Source organism: Neofelis nebulosa, chromosome 8 (genome assembly GCF_028018385.1).
Source record: "Neofelis nebulosa isolate mNeoNeb1 chromosome 8, mNeoNeb1.pri, whole genome shotgun sequence".
In the NCBI taxonomy this organism is placed as follows: domain Eukaryota; kingdom Metazoa; phylum Chordata; class Mammalia; order Carnivora; family Felidae; genus Neofelis; species Neofelis nebulosa.
In genome coordinates, this window is record NC_080789.1 from 8,011,583 (window position 1) to 8,027,752 (window position 16,170).

At 42.1% G+C, this 16,170-nt stretch overlaps 1 protein-coding gene, 1 non-coding gene and 1 pseudogene across 2 annotated transcripts; all 3 read right to left on the minus strand.

Moving 5' to 3' along the window:
- Positions 1 to 19: 19 nt before the first annotated feature.
- LOC131518803 (60S ribosomal protein L37a-like) lies at positions 20 to 980 on the minus strand. The gene has a single exon (XM_058741208.1). It carries the CDS (start codon positions 953 to 955, stop codon positions 680 to 682), a length of 276 nt encoding a protein of 91 aa, XP_058597191.1. The 5' UTR covers positions 956 to 980; the 3' UTR covers positions 20 to 679.
- Positions 981 to 4,596: 3,616 nt separating this feature from the next.
- On the minus strand, positions 4,597 to 4,703 carry LOC131484120 (U6 spliceosomal RNA). Its single transcript, XR_009248031.1, has one exon. It is a non-coding gene; the product is annotated as a U6 spliceosomal RNA (small nuclear RNA).
- A 4,920-nt stretch (positions 4,704 to 9,623) lies between these two features.
- LOC131483731 (large ribosomal subunit protein eL14-like) lies at positions 9,624 to 11,288 on the minus strand (annotated as a pseudogene).
- Positions 11,289 to 16,170: the final 4,882 nt, after the last annotated feature.

Sequence of the window (16,170 nt, forward strand, 5' to 3'; positions counted from 1 at the left end):
GCTTATCAAGCAAGGAGAGTGTGGTAAGAGATGTCAGACAGACGGGCAGAGAGAGAGGCCAGATCACAGGTAGGGATCTTATTTGCAGATGTTATGGGAAGTTGTTGGATGGTTTAAATTAGGGGAAGGGACTAACAGTGACATAGAGACGGTGACATGGTGACAAAGAGAGTGATAAAAATGGGTCTGTAATGATGTGCAAGAATCCATTGTTCACATCTTCCCAATTCTGTATTTAGCAATTTCATGTTAGTAGCTTGAAATTGGCCATAATAGTAGTATTTACACCATGGAAATGGGCAAATGCTGCATATCAGGGTTTCCTACTCCCTAATTTGGTTATTAAACATTTACCACTGGTAGGGGCCAGGTCATGCAAGATTGTTCAGTAGACCTGTGCAAAGGGTTTTGGTCCTTATCCTTAGTGATGGGAAGCCATTGAAGGAATTTAACCAGTGACTCACATGGTCAGATGTGCACTTTTAAAAAGCGCTAGGCAGGGCTTCCACTTCTGGGAAGATGGAGTAGACATGCTTTTCCCTATTTTTCTCACTTAGGTACACTTGAAATCCCTGAACAGGATATATTTCTTATTTATTTTGTTTTATGAAAAAAAAAATTTTGTTGTATAAATTAACCCATTTATCATAGGCTAGCAATGTTTCAAATGGTGGCGCTTCTACTGGTCTTTCAACTCCTTCAGTCCTCTGATGGCGGACTGTACTGTGACAGAAGTGGTGTTGTAGGAAGAGACACCACCCGCTATGGTTTTCATGCAGGAACCGCAATGCCAGATCCCCACGGCTTGTCTTTTCATCTTGGTTTTGCCACAGAAGGAGCAAGTGTACTTGGCGTGCTGGCTTATTTCAGTCTTCTTCACCATTTTCCTGAGGGAGGCACCATAATGCGTCCAGTATTTACCGACAGTTCCGACCTTCTTGGTGCGTTCAGCCATGTCGCCCTATGGAAAAAAAATGTTAATGTTTATTTATTTATTTTGTGTGTGAGAGAGAGAGAGCGTGAGAGAGCATGCATGAGCAAGTGGAGGAGGGGCAGAGAGATAGGGAGAGAGAGAATCCCAAGCAGTCTCTGCACTGTCAGCACAGAGCCCCATGCTGGGGTTCATCCCAAGAACCATGAGATCATGACCTGAGCCGATATCAAGAGTCAGATGATTAACTGCTTGAGCCACCCAGGAGCCCCCAGGATATTTTATACACACACACACACACACACACACACACACACTGTTTGTTTGTTTGTTTAAATAATAAGACTCCAAGAGATGGAAAGAAGAAGGCAGACCAGTTAGGGACCTCAGGACTTGAGGAATGACATGGTAGTGAGGTTCCCTGGGTGTTCTTCTTACCTCCTCTATCCCATACTTGGAGCTGAAGAATCTGGCAACCAGAAATAACAGTGAGTACAGACAAATAAGAAAGAAAGAGGGGCGCCTGGGTGGCTCAGTCGGTTAAGTGTCCAACTTCCACTCAGGTCATGGTCTCGTGGTTCATGGGTTTGAGTCCTGCATCAGGCTCTGTGCTGACAGCTCAGAGCCTGGAGCCTCCTTCAGATTCTGTGTCTCCCCCTGTCTCTGCCCCTCCCCTGCTTATGCTCTGCCTCTCTCTCTCTCTCTCTCTCTCAAAAATGAATAAATATTAAAAAAAAATTAAAGGGGCGCCTGGGTGGCGCAGTCGGTTAAGCGTCCGACTTCAGCCAGGTCACGATCTCGCGGTCCGTGAGTTCGAGCCCCGCGTCAGGCTCTGGGCTGATGGCTCGGAGCCTGGAGCCTGTTTCCGATTCTGTGTCTCCCTCTCTCTCTGCCCCTCCCCCGTTCATGCTCTGTCTCTCTCTGTCCCAAAAATAAAAAATGTTGAAAAAAAAAAATTAAAAAAAAAAAAAAATTAAAAAACAGAGAAGTAACAAGGCTGTTTTCACTAGCAAAGAGAAAACTTTTAGACAATAACTGCTTTACTCCATTCAAACAACACAGAAAAAATGTGGCCCCATTCCCACCTATGCCAGCAAAGTTGAATGGGCAGCTGGTCTGTACAGCTTGCAGGTTTTTAACCAGGTGCCCCAACATCCATGCTAGTGTGGTGTAGGTCAATTAAGGAGTTGGAACATTCCTCCCTTCTGGCTGATAATGAGTTCCCTTAACCCTGTTGTGTAAGACAGGACCATGACAAGGTCTGGACATCCACTCCAACGCAAGTATTGAGGCAACCCTCCTCTCTCTCCCTGCTGGGCTCGTGTTGGAGGAGGCTAGTGGAGAGTCGGGACTTTCACCATCACTCCATAATGATGAAGGTGCCCTCACTGCAGTGTCAGTGGAGACCATGTAGGGAGCTCCCACCCCGCCCCTGGGTGTTAAGGGGAACTAAGTGGGGAAACTGGACTTCTACCCCCATCCTCCCCTGCTGCACTGCTGTCAAAAAAAGCCAATTAGAGTAGAAAGTTTAAATAAAATCCAGAGTCTCGTAATATAAAGATGTCCAGTTTCAGTTGAAAAATCACTCAACTTACCAAGAACTGCGAGATCTCAAAGTGGATGAAAAGGCTATCAATAGACACCAACACCAAGATGATAGAGGTGTTAGAATTCTCTGACAAAGATTTAAAATCAGCAACGGTAGAAAGTTTTCAGCAAGCAATTACAAGCTTTAAACAAGTGGGAAGATAGACTTAACAGAAAACAAACAAAAAAAAAAAGAAGACCCACATGGAAAGTTTTCAACAGAAAAATGTAATAACTGAAATAAATATCTCAGTGGATGGGTTCAACAACAGAATGAAAATGATGGGGAAAATAATCACTGAGCTGGAAGATAGCACAATGGAAATTACCTAATCTAAACAAGAGAAAAGAAAATGGTCTGAAAAATCAAAACAAAAACAAAAAGCCCACAAAAACCAAAACCAAATAAACAAAACCCTCCAGAGCCTCAGAGACCTGTGGGACTATCTCAAAAGACTTAATGTTTGTGTCATCAGAAGAAAGGACAAAGAGGGCCAGGCTTAAAAAGTAATTGGTGAAATAATGGCTGAATACTTCTCCTATTTGGCAAGAAACATAAAAGCCTATAGATTCAAGAAAGTGAGTAAACCCTAAACAGGATAAACCCAAAGAAATCCATGCTAAGAAATATCACAATTTAACTTCTGAAAACTAAAAACAAAAAATCTTGAAATCAGCCAGAGAAAATGACAACTTACCTATTGAGGAAAAATAATTTGAATGACAGCATGTTCTTCATCAGAAACCATGGAGTTCGGAAAGAAATAGCAATATAGCTTGAATTACAGGGAGAAAAATAACAACTGTCAACCCAGAATCCTATACCCAATGAAAATATCCTTCAGCAATGAAGGACAATCAAGACATTCTAAGATGAAGGAAAACTAAGAGAGTTTGTCACTGTAGACCTACTTAAAAAAAAAAAAAAGATAGAGGAAGTTCTCTAAACAGAAACAATAAAACAAGGAACCTGGGACCATTAGGAAGAAGGAAGAACACAGTAAGCAAAACAGGAGTAAATTCAATAGGCTTTTCTTAAGTTTTCTAAATCATGCTTGACAGTTTGAGTAAAAGCTATAGTCTTGTGGGGTGTGTGGCTGGCTCAGTTGGTAGAATGTGCCACTCTTGATCTCAGGGTCGTGAGTTTAAGCCCCATAATGGGCATGCAGCTCACCTAAAAAGTTAACTGGATTTAATAAAACTTAAAAAATATTTTTAAAATATAGTCTTTTGTGGTTCTAAATATATGTGGATAAAATATTTAAGAAAATTATATGGGGTGCCTGGGTAGCTCAGTCAGTTAAGTGTCTGACTCTTTATTTATTTTTTATATTTATTTTAGTGTTTATTTATTTTTGAGAGAGACAGAGTGAAAGAGGGGGAGGGGCGGAGAGAGAGGGAGACACAGAATCCGAAGCAGGCTCCAGGCTCTGAGCTGTCAGCACAGAGCCCAAAGCAGGGCTCAAACTCATAGACTGCAAGATCATGACCTGAGCCAAAGTTGGATACTTAACCAACTGAGCCACCCAGGTGCCCCATTAAGTGTCTGACTCTTGATCTCAGCTCAGGTCCTGATCTCAGGGTCATGAGTTTAAGCCCCGCTCTGGGCTCTGCACTGGGCATGAAGCCAAAAAAAAAAAAAAAAAAAAAAAAACGAAAAGAAAAGAAAAAGAAAAAGAAAATTATATTATAAAATGGGAAGAGTAAATGGACATAGAGGGAGGTAAGGTATCTGTACTTCACTTGAATTGGTAAAATGATGACATCAGTGGGCTGTCATAAGTTATGTATATATGATGTAAGACTTAGAATAACCACTTAAAGATATACAAAGAGATACACTCAAAAACAGTATAGATACATAAAAATGGAATTCTAAAAAAATGTTTAATCCATAGGAAAGCAGGAAAACAAAAACAGTAATGAAAAACAGAACAAACAGAAAACAAAAAATAAAACAATAGAATTAATTCTTACCATATCAATAATTACATTAAGTGTAAATGATCTGAGAATATCAATTAAGAGAGTTTGCAGAGTGGATTTTATTTTATTTTATTTTATTTTTTTATTTTTTTTAAAATATGGAACGCTTCACGAATTTGCGTGTCATCCTTGCGCAGGGGCCATGCTAATCTTCTCTGTATCGTTCCAATTTTAGTATATGTGCTGCCGAAGCGAGCACGCAGAGTGGATTTTAAAACATAGCTTAGTATATGCTGTCTACAATATACTCACTTCAAATGATACAAGCAGGGTCCAAGTAAAGGATGGAAAAAGTTTTGCAAACATTAATCAAAGGAAAGCAGGATATATTAATATTAGATAAAGTAGACTTTGATTTTTTTTAATGTTTTATTTTATATTTAAGAGAGAGAGCGTGAGCAGGGGAGAGGCAGAGAGACAGAGACAGAATCCAAAGCAGGCTCCAAGCTCCGAGCTGTCGGCGCAGAGCCTGATGTGGGGTTTGAACCCACGAGAAGTGAGATCATGACCTGGGCCAAAGTCAGACATTCAACCCACTGAGCCACCCTGGCACCCCTAAAGTAGACTTTGGAGTAAAGAAAAATTACCAGAGAGGGGAATGTTACATAATGCTAAAAAAGTGAATCCTCCAAGAAGACATAGCAATCCCAAATATTTATGCACCAAAAAATGTGCTGCAAAGCATGTGAAGCAAAAGCTGATAGACCTGGAAATAGAAATCAACAAATGTACCATCACAGTTGGAGATTTCAACACCTCTCTCACAACAATGGGTAGAACAACTAGGCAGAAATTCAGCAAGAATATAGAAGAACTCAACGATATTGTCAACCAACAGGATCTAATCAACATTTTATTTATTTTTATTCATATATATAATTTGTCAAGTTAGCTAACTAATCAACATTTTAAAAACATTCCATCCAGGGGTACTTTGCTGGCTAAGTCAGTGGAGCATGTGATTCTTCATCTCAAGGTCATGAGTTCAAGTGCCATGTTGGGCATGGAGCTTACTTAAAAAATAAATAAATAAAAATAACACAAACATTCCATGCAATAACAGCAGCATACATATTCGTTTAAAAGGGCTGTGGGTGAGGCACCTGGGTGGCTCAGCTGGTTAAGTGTCTGACTCTTGACTTGGGCTCAAGTCATGATCTCACAGTTTGTGAGTTCAAGCCCCGCATCAGGCTCTCTTTGGTCAGTGCAGAGCCCACTTTGGATCCTCTCTTCCCCTCTCTCTCTGCCCCTCTTCCACTTGTTTTCTCTCTCTCTGTCTCCTTCTCTATCTGTCTCTCTCAAAAATAAATGAACATTTAAAAAAATTTTAAAGAATTGAAATCTCAGTGTTTTCTCCAACCAAAATGAAATCAAACTAGAAGTCAATAACAGAAAGATAACAGGAAATTCTCCAAACACCTTGACACTAAACAGCACATTTCTATTATTTTTTTAATCTTTATTTTTGAGAGAAAGAGAGAGAGACGGTGAGAGTGGGGAAGGAACAGAGAGAGAGGGAGACACAGAATCTGAAGCAGACTCCAGGCTTCAAGCTGTCAGCACAGAGCCCGATGCAGGGCTTGAACTCACAAACTACCAGTTCATGACCTGAGCTGAAGTCAGATGCTCAACTGACTGAGCCACCCAGATGCCCCTAAACAGCACTTTTCTAAATAATCTATAGGTGAAAGATGAAATCTTAAGGGAAATAAAAAAATAATGTTGAACTGAAAGAAAATGAAAACAACATATCAAAATTTGTGGGACCCTAAATCAGGGCTGAAAGGGAAAATTTTGGCACTAAATGCGCAGTTTATTATTTTGTAAAATGTTTTACTGCTTATTTTTGAGAAAGATGGAGTGTGAGTGGGGGAGGGGCAGAGAGAGGGTGACACAGAATCTGAAGCAGGCTCCAGGCTCTGAGCTGTCAGCACAGAACCTAATGCAGGGCTCAAACTCTTGAACCAGGTGATCACGACCTGAGCAGAAGTCGGATACTTAACTGACTGAGCCACCCAGGCGCCCCCTATATGTATGCTTTAGAAAAGAGGAAAAGAGTGACCTAAGTTCCCACTTTGAGAACCTAGGGGGGAAAAAAAAACAACAAAGCAAGCAGAATGAAAGAAATAATAAAGATACGAGCAGAAATCAATGAAATTGAAAACAGAAAATCAATTAAACAAAAAACTGATCCTTTGAAAAGATTAAAATTGACATGCTTCTGGCAAGACTGACAAAGATAAAAGGGAGAAGATACAAATTACCAATGTCAGGAATGAAACAGGAGATATCACTACATACACTACATGAAAGGATCATAGGGCAATACCACAGACTCTACACAAACTTAACAACTTAGACAAAATAGATCACTTCCTCCAAAAACACAAATTACTACAACTCATCCAATGTAAAATAGATAGTTTGAATATCCGTATAACCAATAAGGCAATTTAATGTATAATTTTAAAGCTTCCAAAAGAGAAATATCCAGGTTCAGATGGTTTCACTGGAGAATTCTCCACGTGAGTAAAGAAGAATTAAAGCCAGTTCTACACAATCTCTTCCAGAAAATAGAAGAACACTTTCCAATTCACTTTCTAAAGTCAGTTTTATCCTAATAACAAAAGCAGACAAAGGCAATATAAAAAAAGAAAACTACAGACCTATAACTCTCATGAATACAGACACAGAAATTCTTAATAAAATATTAGCAAATAGAATCTAGCAATATATAAAAAAGTATTACTCACCATGCCCAAGTGGCGTTTATTCCGGGGATGCAAGTCTGGTTCAATATTTAAAAATCAATCAATGGATGGGGCTCCTGGGTGACTCAGTCAGTTAAGCGTCCAACTCTTGATTTGATTTGGGTCATGATGTCTGGTTCATGAGATAAAGCCCTGAACCCGGCTCTGTGCTGACAGTGTGGAGCCTGGTTGGGATTCTCTCTTTCCCTCTCTCTCTCTCTGCCTCTCCCACCCCACCCCTCAAAAATAAATATTAAAAAAAAAAAAATCAATAAGGGGCACCTAGGGTGGCTCAGTCGGTTAAGTGTCCGACTTTGGCTCAGATTATGATCTCATGGTTCATGAGTTGGAGCCCCCCATCAGGCTCTCTGCTGTCAGTACAGAGCCTGCTTCAACTCTTCTGTCCCTCTCTCTCTCTCTGCACCCCCCACTGGTTCTCTGTCTCTATCTCTCTCAATATAATAAACTTAAAAAAAAATCATTCAGTGGATTCTGCCATATTATTGGGCTCAAGAAGAAAAATCACACAGTCATATCAATAGATACAGGAAAACATTTGACAAAATTCAACACCCATTTATGATAAAAACTCTCAGAAAAGTAGGAATAGAGAACTTTCTGCACCTGATAAAAAGCTTCTACCAAAAACCTACAGCTAACATTATACTTAATGTTAGCAAAATTCTGAATGCTTTCCTCTTAAAATTGGAAACAAGGCAAGGATGACCTCTTTTATCACTCTTATTGAGTATAACCCTGGAACTTGCAGCCAGTGTAATAAGGCAGTAAAAAAGCCTTTACAATTACAAAAGTAATTGTTTTGTGTCTACTAGCTATGAACATGTGGCCATAGAAACTTAAAATAATATGCTATTTATAATCATCAAGAAAATTAAATAATTAGATATAAATCTAACAAAACATGTATAGGACTTGTAAGACTAAAATGATACAACACTGGGCACCTGGTTGGCTCAGTCACTTGAGTGTCTGGCTCTTGATTTCAGCTCAGGTTATGATCCTAGGGTCATGGGATTGAGCCCCGCATTGGGCTCCATGCTCAGCACGGAGCCTGCCTAGGATCCTCTCTCTCTCTTTTTCTCCCTCTGTCCCTCTCCCCCACTCTCTCTCTTTCTCTCAAAGAAAAAAGAAAGAAAGAAAAAAATGACACAACACTGATGAGAGAAAATCTTTTTAAGTTTTTTTTTTTTTAAATAAATGGAGAGATAAAACATATTCATGGATTGGGAGGTTCAACATAGAAAAGATGTCTATTTTCATCAAATTGATATACAGCTTAACACAATTCCTATAAAAGCCCTAGCAGGTTTTTGTAGTTACCATAAAATTATTCTAAAATTTATATGGAGGGGTTCCTGGGTTTCTCAGTCAGTAGAGCATCGGACTGTTGATCTCAAGGTGGGGAGTTTAATCCCCACATTGGGCCTGGAGCAAATGGACATTCATAGACAAAACAAAACAAGCAACCATTTGAACCATTCTCACACCTTACACAAAAATTAACCTGTATCATGAGCCTAGATGTAAAACATAAAACCGTACAACTTTTAGAATAAAACATAGGAGAAAATGTGCGGGGTTTAGGGCCCGTTCTTATGTTTGACACCAAAGCATGATCCATAAAGGGAACAATCGATAAATGGGACTTCATCAGAATTACAAACTTTTGCTCCATAAAAGATGTTGTTAAGAGGATGAAAAGACAAACTACAGAGTGGGAAAACAGTATTTGCAAACCAAATATCCAACAAAACATAGAAGGAACTCTTAAAACTAAGAACCAAACAATCCAATTGGAAAATAGGCAAAAGACACGAAGAGATATATGTATTTTTTGAATGTTTGTTTATTTTGAAAGGGAGAGATTGCAAGTGGGGGAGGGCAGAGGGAGAGAAAGAGGATCCCAAGTAGGCCCTGCACTGTCAGCACAGAGCCCGACGTGGGGCTTAATCTCACAAACTATGAGATCGTGACCTGAATCCGAAAGCAAGAGTCAGACGCTTACATCGACTGAAACACCCAGGCACCCCAACAAAGAAATATTTCACCAAAGAGGACATACGGATGGCAAATAAGCACATGAAGAGATAGTCAACGTCATTAGCCAATAGATAAATGCAAATTAAATCCACAATGAGTTATCACTATACACCTATCAGAATGGCTAAAATTAAAAACTGTGACAACATGAAATGTTGACAGGAATGCAGAGAAACTAGATCACTCATACACTGCAGGTAGGAATGAACAATGGTACAGCACCCTGCAAAACACTTTGGTAGTATCTTTATTCAATTTTTTTGTCCAAAAGAAAATGTATTACTTATTTATAATAGCCTCTCATGCTTTTAGAATTTCTTGCCAGATGCCTCCGGAGCAGGTGCTTTCTGGGCTGGAGTTTTCTGATCCTTCCGAGCCTCTGGAGGCACCGCCTTCTGGACTTGCAGCTTTCCGGGCAGGAAGCTTCTGGACGGGAGCCTTCTTGCCTGCAGCGGCCATCTTTTTTTTTTTTTTTTTTTTTTTTTTCTGGAATCTTTGCAGCAGCTCCTTTTTTGGGAGAAGCTTTCAGGAGAGCTGCTTTTTGTAGCTTCCTAACTTCAGGCTTGATTATTCCGTTCCTCATTTTCTTTGCCTTCATGACTTCATAACGATCAAAATCTGTCATCTTGGCTTTGCTTTCTCTGGCTTCAATCTTCTTGGTCCGTCTTGTGGCTGCCCGTTTTGTATTGATATCTGCCTTCTGCCAGGCTTGTCAGACATACTTACGGAGGGCACTGTGAGGGAACTTGATGATGAAGTCAGGGAGCTGCATGCATTTGAAAGGCATAGCCTGTCTCCTTACCTGAGTGCAAGGTCCATCAACCAAAGCCCTGTTCTGATCAATAACATCTACAATCATGACCAGCTTCCTGGCACGGGGCCCAGAGTAAACGTAGGCTACCGGGCCAACCTCCGTGAGATGCCTGAAACACCACACTGGCAGCGTTCAGTGAGAAGTGGCAGTATCTTTAAAACGTACACACGCAACTACAGTGATTGAGTTCCTGGGCATTTATCCCAGAGATATGAAGACTGCTGTTTACATAAAATCCATACATGGGTTTTAGCAGCTTTATTTATAACAGCCCCAAACTGGAAACATGCAGATGTCCTCCAATGGGTAAATGGTTAAACTGTGGTATATCTATACCACTCAGTAATAAAAAGGAATGGGCTATCGATATACCCAAGTGGCTGAATTTGCAGATAGTTATGCTGAATTAAAAAAACCTGGGTGGTTCAGTCAGTTAAGCACCTGACTCTTGATTTCGGCTCAGGTCATGACCTTATGGTTCATGAGTTCAAGCCCTGCATCAGGCTCAGAGCTGACAGTGCAGGGCCTGCTTGGGATTCTCTCTCTCTCCGTCTCTCTCAGCCCATCCCTGTCTCTTTATTTCTCTCAAAATAAATAAATAAGCTTTAAAAATTTTAAAAAATCATACAAGAGTTACTGTATGATTCTATTTATTTAATATTCTTGAAATGACAAAATTATAGAAATGGAGAACAGATTTCTGCTTGCCAGGAGTTAAGGAGGAAAGGAGGTGGGAGAAAAATGGGTGTAGCTATAAAAGGGCAACACGAGGGATCCTTGCAGTGATGGAAATATTTGGGTGTCTGGGCCACATCGATGTCAATATCTTCGTTGTGGTATTGTACTATAGTTTTGCAAGATCTTAGCATTGGGGAAAACTGAGTAAAGGGCACATTGGATCTCTTTGTATTATTTCTTATAACTGCAGATGGAATTTACAGTGATCTCAAAATAATAAGATTGATTAAAAGAAAACGCCAGCACCATTTTAAACTACAGACTGCACTGAATAAGGTATTATCTCTGCCTTCAAGGAGCTCATCAGTCTCTCTCATTACGAGCTGAGCACGTAACTGCATTTCTCAAGACATATATGGTGTTCACAGTTTTGGACTTTTCAGCATTCCCCAACCTTGTTTTGGTAGAAATGTTGCCTCATCGTTCCCCTTTCTCCTTCCTTATGGCCCATTGCATGTGACTAGGATCATTTGTATAATGTGTAGTACTGTGTGCAACATAAAAACGAGTGTGCTTGTTAAAAGAAATTATTAAGAATTTCTAGACAGTAATAGCAGAGCGTTACCCCACGTGCTGGGAGAACCCTTCGCGCTATGTGATGCTGGCCCTACTTGTGATTCTGGTAGTGTTGCCAATCACCATCTCACCTCCCTTGGCAGGAGATGGTCCTAAATATTCCAGGGCTGGTCATTCATAATATCTCATTGCCCTGTTACTTCTACTAGAATCCTTACAGGGAAGTCCTATATAATGAAACGGGGCGGGGGGGGGGGGGGGGAAGAAGTCTCTTTTTCCTCTGGGATGAGTTATTTATTGAACAAGTATTTATTGGGTACCCACCACGTGCCAGGCTCTGTGCTACATGTTGGAGATACAACAGTAAGCAAGATGGGTGTAGGGAGTCTTAGGCCTCCTGTAGCTTAGAGTCTACAGATAGAGGCAGACAGAAGCAATTAATGGCGAATCAGGTGAAATGCAAAATAAAAGAATGAGGAAAAATGCTGTGAGCAAAACAACCAGGGTGGCCAGATATATACAATTCCTAATCCGTCTATGGGGAAAGTGAAGCTAAGACGTTAAGTAAATTGCCATAAGATCCGAGAGCTGGTTAATGACCAGTAAGATTCTAGCCCAGGTATGTCTGGTACCAACCGCACTAAGCCAGTTTGGATAATTGAAAATTGAAGTCCTTCCTTGAGAAAGGGCGGGAAACAGCATCATGCGGTAAAGATGTTAGGGGCTCAGGATCTGAGTCATAGCTAAATTCAATCTTGACTTGGACAAGTTACTTTAACTTCCATAAATCACGGTGTTCTCATTTCTAAAATGAGGAGTGATCAGAATTATTGCCGCAGAGATTAAATGAAATAACGCCACGGAATGCCTGGCCCAGCACATCACCCCTAGTAAGGGCTCAGTGAGTGTTAAGTTTGCACATCATGGTTTCAAGTCTGAAGAACTGAATTCCAGCCAGAAAATCTACTTAACTACATGAAGTTTGGTAAGTCACAACCTCTGGCAGCCTACTTTCCATGTCTGTAAGATGAACATAATAACGTACCTCACAGGATCACTCTGAGCATCAATGAGATAGTAATGTAAGCGAAAATACTATCCAAATATGGCAATTTTATTATGAATCTCATGGGGTATCTTCTCTGACCAGTGATCTTGACTCCCTTCTCTTTAAAAAAAATTTTTTTTAATGTTTATTTATTTATTTTGAGAGAGAGAGAGAGCACCAGCAGGGGAGGGGCAGAGAGAGGGAGAGAGAGATTCCCAAGCAGGCTCCATGCTGTCAGCACAGAGCCTAACGTGGAGCTTGAATTCACAAACCATGAGATTATGACCTGAGCTGAAACCAAGAGTCGGACGCTCAACCGACTGAGCCACCCAGGCGCCCCCTGAGTCCCTTCTCAAATGCAGCTCATGCCTTCCTCCCTGTACTGCCTCTGCAACTCTGTTACAATGTTTTATTGCATTATAATGCTTTCCATGCAAGTGTCTTATAGACTAAGAACTCTTCGAGGGCAGGGACTGTTTCCCCTCTTCACCCTGGCACCTAGCTCAGTCGAAGCTCAGCGAAGTTGAATGAGTGACGATGAGTATGGGCCTGGGCCCCAGTGTCTGCAGTACAGGGCACTGGGCGGGAGTACACCTCCCCTTAGCAGTTCATGCATCTGCCCAGCCAGCCCCGAGCTGCCCTCACATATTTCACCCAAAGCAAAATTTCAATTGCAGGCAGGCTTCTTTCTGTTGACGAGTAGTACACATCTGAACTCCCTCTCTCTTTGGCCAGCAGAGATACACAACCGTATGCATTATTTAAAACAAAACAGAACAAAACAAAACTATAGAGTTCCATGTTGACCCTTTCTATGTTGTTCCCTTTTGCACTGACACGTTTATTTAGGATAATTTTGCTCTAAGTTATGCATTTTGTAGTTATGTAGTGCTTACATGTGTTACTGTGAGATTCTCAAGGCTAAGATTTATTGCAGAGAGAAATGGACACTCTTCACTGTCTTGAAAAAAGAGGGAGGACTTGAGACTCTCTGTCAACTGCATGTTCTCGCACCCACTCAGCTGCTGTCTCCTGGATATGGATCTGGGGTTGCCCACCTTGGCTCTTGACTTTAGCTGTGTCCTCACCTCTTGCCTAATTCCCTCTGGTCAAAGACTACACTTGAGTAGTCATCTTTGGGGAAGTACCGAGAATATCTGTATACTCTCCTCTTGAGCCCAGAATCAACATTTTAATGTTTTATTTATTTATTTATTTATTTATTGAGAGAGAGAGAGAGAGAGAGAGAGAGAGGAAATGGGGGAGAGGCAGACTGAGAGGCGGACAGAGGATCCAAAGCAAGCTCTGCACTGACAGGCTGACAGCAGCGAGCCGGATGTGGGGCTCAACCTCATGAACTGTGATGTGAGATCATGGCCTGAGCTGAAGTCAGATGCTTAACTGACTGAGCCACCCAGGGGCCCCCAGAATCCACATTTTAAAATTAGGAATGAACGTGTCATTCAAAGAGTTTGGGGACAATCTGTATAAGTAATAGATCGGAATGTTTGGGACTAGCTGTCTGGAAATGCAGCTAGACTTTTTATATTAATTTCTATAAAAATAATTCCCTTCTTTGCTATAATGTGGAATTTTCCTGGAGTATAATCTTGACATAAAATGATATCATCCCATAAAAAATTCCAAGGTAAAAATAAGAGAATTGGCAATTACTTTTTATTTAGGGTTACAGATGTCACTAACCCTCTTCACGTATATTTTTATACATAAGTAATTGAAGTCACTCAGAAGATGCTGCTTGGATGTATATTAGTTTACCAGAGAGTGTTTTGGCTATCCACAAATGCTTTAGGTGAACATGGTCAAATTGGTTGCTGAGGACCTGAATCAGATCTAAGATGGATTCTAAATGGTTCCAGAACAGCGGGGAAGAAACTGAGAAGGAACTCAGTCAAGAACCTATTTTGTGAGTTTCAGTCCAAGATGGTGACTGAGGAAGACCTTGAACTCACTTCCTCCACGAACACACCAAATCCACACCTATTTACAGAGCAATTCTTCCTGAAGAAGAAGTGAGGGCTGACTGAACAGCTTCCGCACAGCAAAATATAGAAAGACCACACTGAGAATAGGGAGAGAGACAGGCACACGGTAACGAAGGGAACCCCCACCCTGAACCCTGAGAACCGCCGTGGGGTAGTTCTCTAGTAGAGAGCGACTAAGAGCAGGTTCAAAGCCATGGTTTGAAAAAGCAACTAGAATATAAAGGATTCAGCCCTAGAACCGTGCCACACTTTGGGGAGCTGCTGGACCGTATTCTGGAGTGGGGGTGGGGGTGCGGGTTGGGGGTGCTGGGGAGTGCTGTGGTTCACAATCTCCCTCCACCTTGAGACAGGAGCAGAGCTCCTGCTGCACAGGCTGCAGCTTCAGTGAGCCCTGGACACCCCGGGGCACAGAAAAAAAAAAAGTGGTTTAAAACAGCAACTAGAGGGGCGCCTGGGTGGCTCAGTCGGTTAAGCCTCCGACTTCGGCCCAGGTCACAATCTCACAGTTCGTGAGTTCGAGCCCCGAGTCGGGCTCTGTGCTGACAGCTCAGAGCCTGGAGCCTCCTTCGGATTCTGGGTCTCCCTCTCCCTCTGCCCCTCCCCTATTTGTTCTCTGTCTCTCTCTCTCTCTCTTTCAAAAATAAATAAACATTAAAAAAAATAAAGCAGCAACTAGAAGAGTATCGTGTGGTTGGCTGAGTCAGTAGAGCATGTGGCCCTTGATCTCAGGGTCATGAGTTCAAGCCCTACGTTGGGCATGGAGCCTATTTAAAAATAATGAGAGTAAAATAAAATAGCAACTAGAATATAAAGGTCCATCCCAAGAACCCTACCAAATGGTGGGGGAGCTGCTGGAACACTCTCTGGGTCAGAGAGGCCGGCAAGTGCTATGGTTTACATCCCCCTCCATTTTGATAGTGTGGATGAGAGCAGGGTCTGGGTGCCCGAGCCAGCCTACTGCCTCGGTGAGCCCTGGGCTCCTAGCCCACATCGGCCCAACGTCCAACCGAGGTGGCCCCGGTGCAGTGCACAGCGGGATGCCCCTGGTCAGTGCCCACTAGAGCTGCAGGCATCTCACCAAGGTGACAAAGGTGAGAGCACCTTGGAACACTCCACGTCTGCACCACTTCAGCCCCAGATGACTTGCCTGGGCACTGCTGGAGCAGAGCGCCCTGGGACACCCTGGCCCATGCTTGCCTCCACTCTAGCCTCTCCACCAGGGTGCTCTTATGTGGAGTGTCCTGGGACACTTCAGCCTCAGCTGTCCTCCCAGTGTGCCCACAATGCAGAGAGCCACAGAACACCTCCAGTCTGTGCCTGCTTTGGCTTCAGCTGTCTTGCCAGTGTGCCCTCTGTGCCAAGAGTCCTGGGACTACCCCGGCCCACACGCCTTCAGCTCTGGCCATCCCACCAGGGCAGCCCCAGCACAGAGTGCCCTGGGACCCCCAGCCCACACCAGCCGCATCTCTAGCCAGCCAGTCAAAGTCACCAGGCATGCAGTGTACACAGGGGATGACCCTACACAAGATCATTCTATTAAGTTTAGGGGAATTAGCTGTTCCACCTGATTCACAGAAACAAACACAGAAAGTCAAGCAAAATGAGGAGACAGAGGAATATGCTCCAAACCAAAGAATAGGGAAAACCTCAGAAAAAGAACTAAATGAAAAGGAGATAAACAAACTACCTGATAAAGAGTTCAAAGTAATGGTCCTAAAGATGCTCACCAGACT

What these genes read in the sequence shown, in the direction of transcription:
- LOC131518803 (XM_058741208.1), bottom strand. Translation starts at nt 955, where the DNA reads ATGGCTGAACGCACCAAGAAGGTCGGAACTGTCGGTAAATACTGGACG.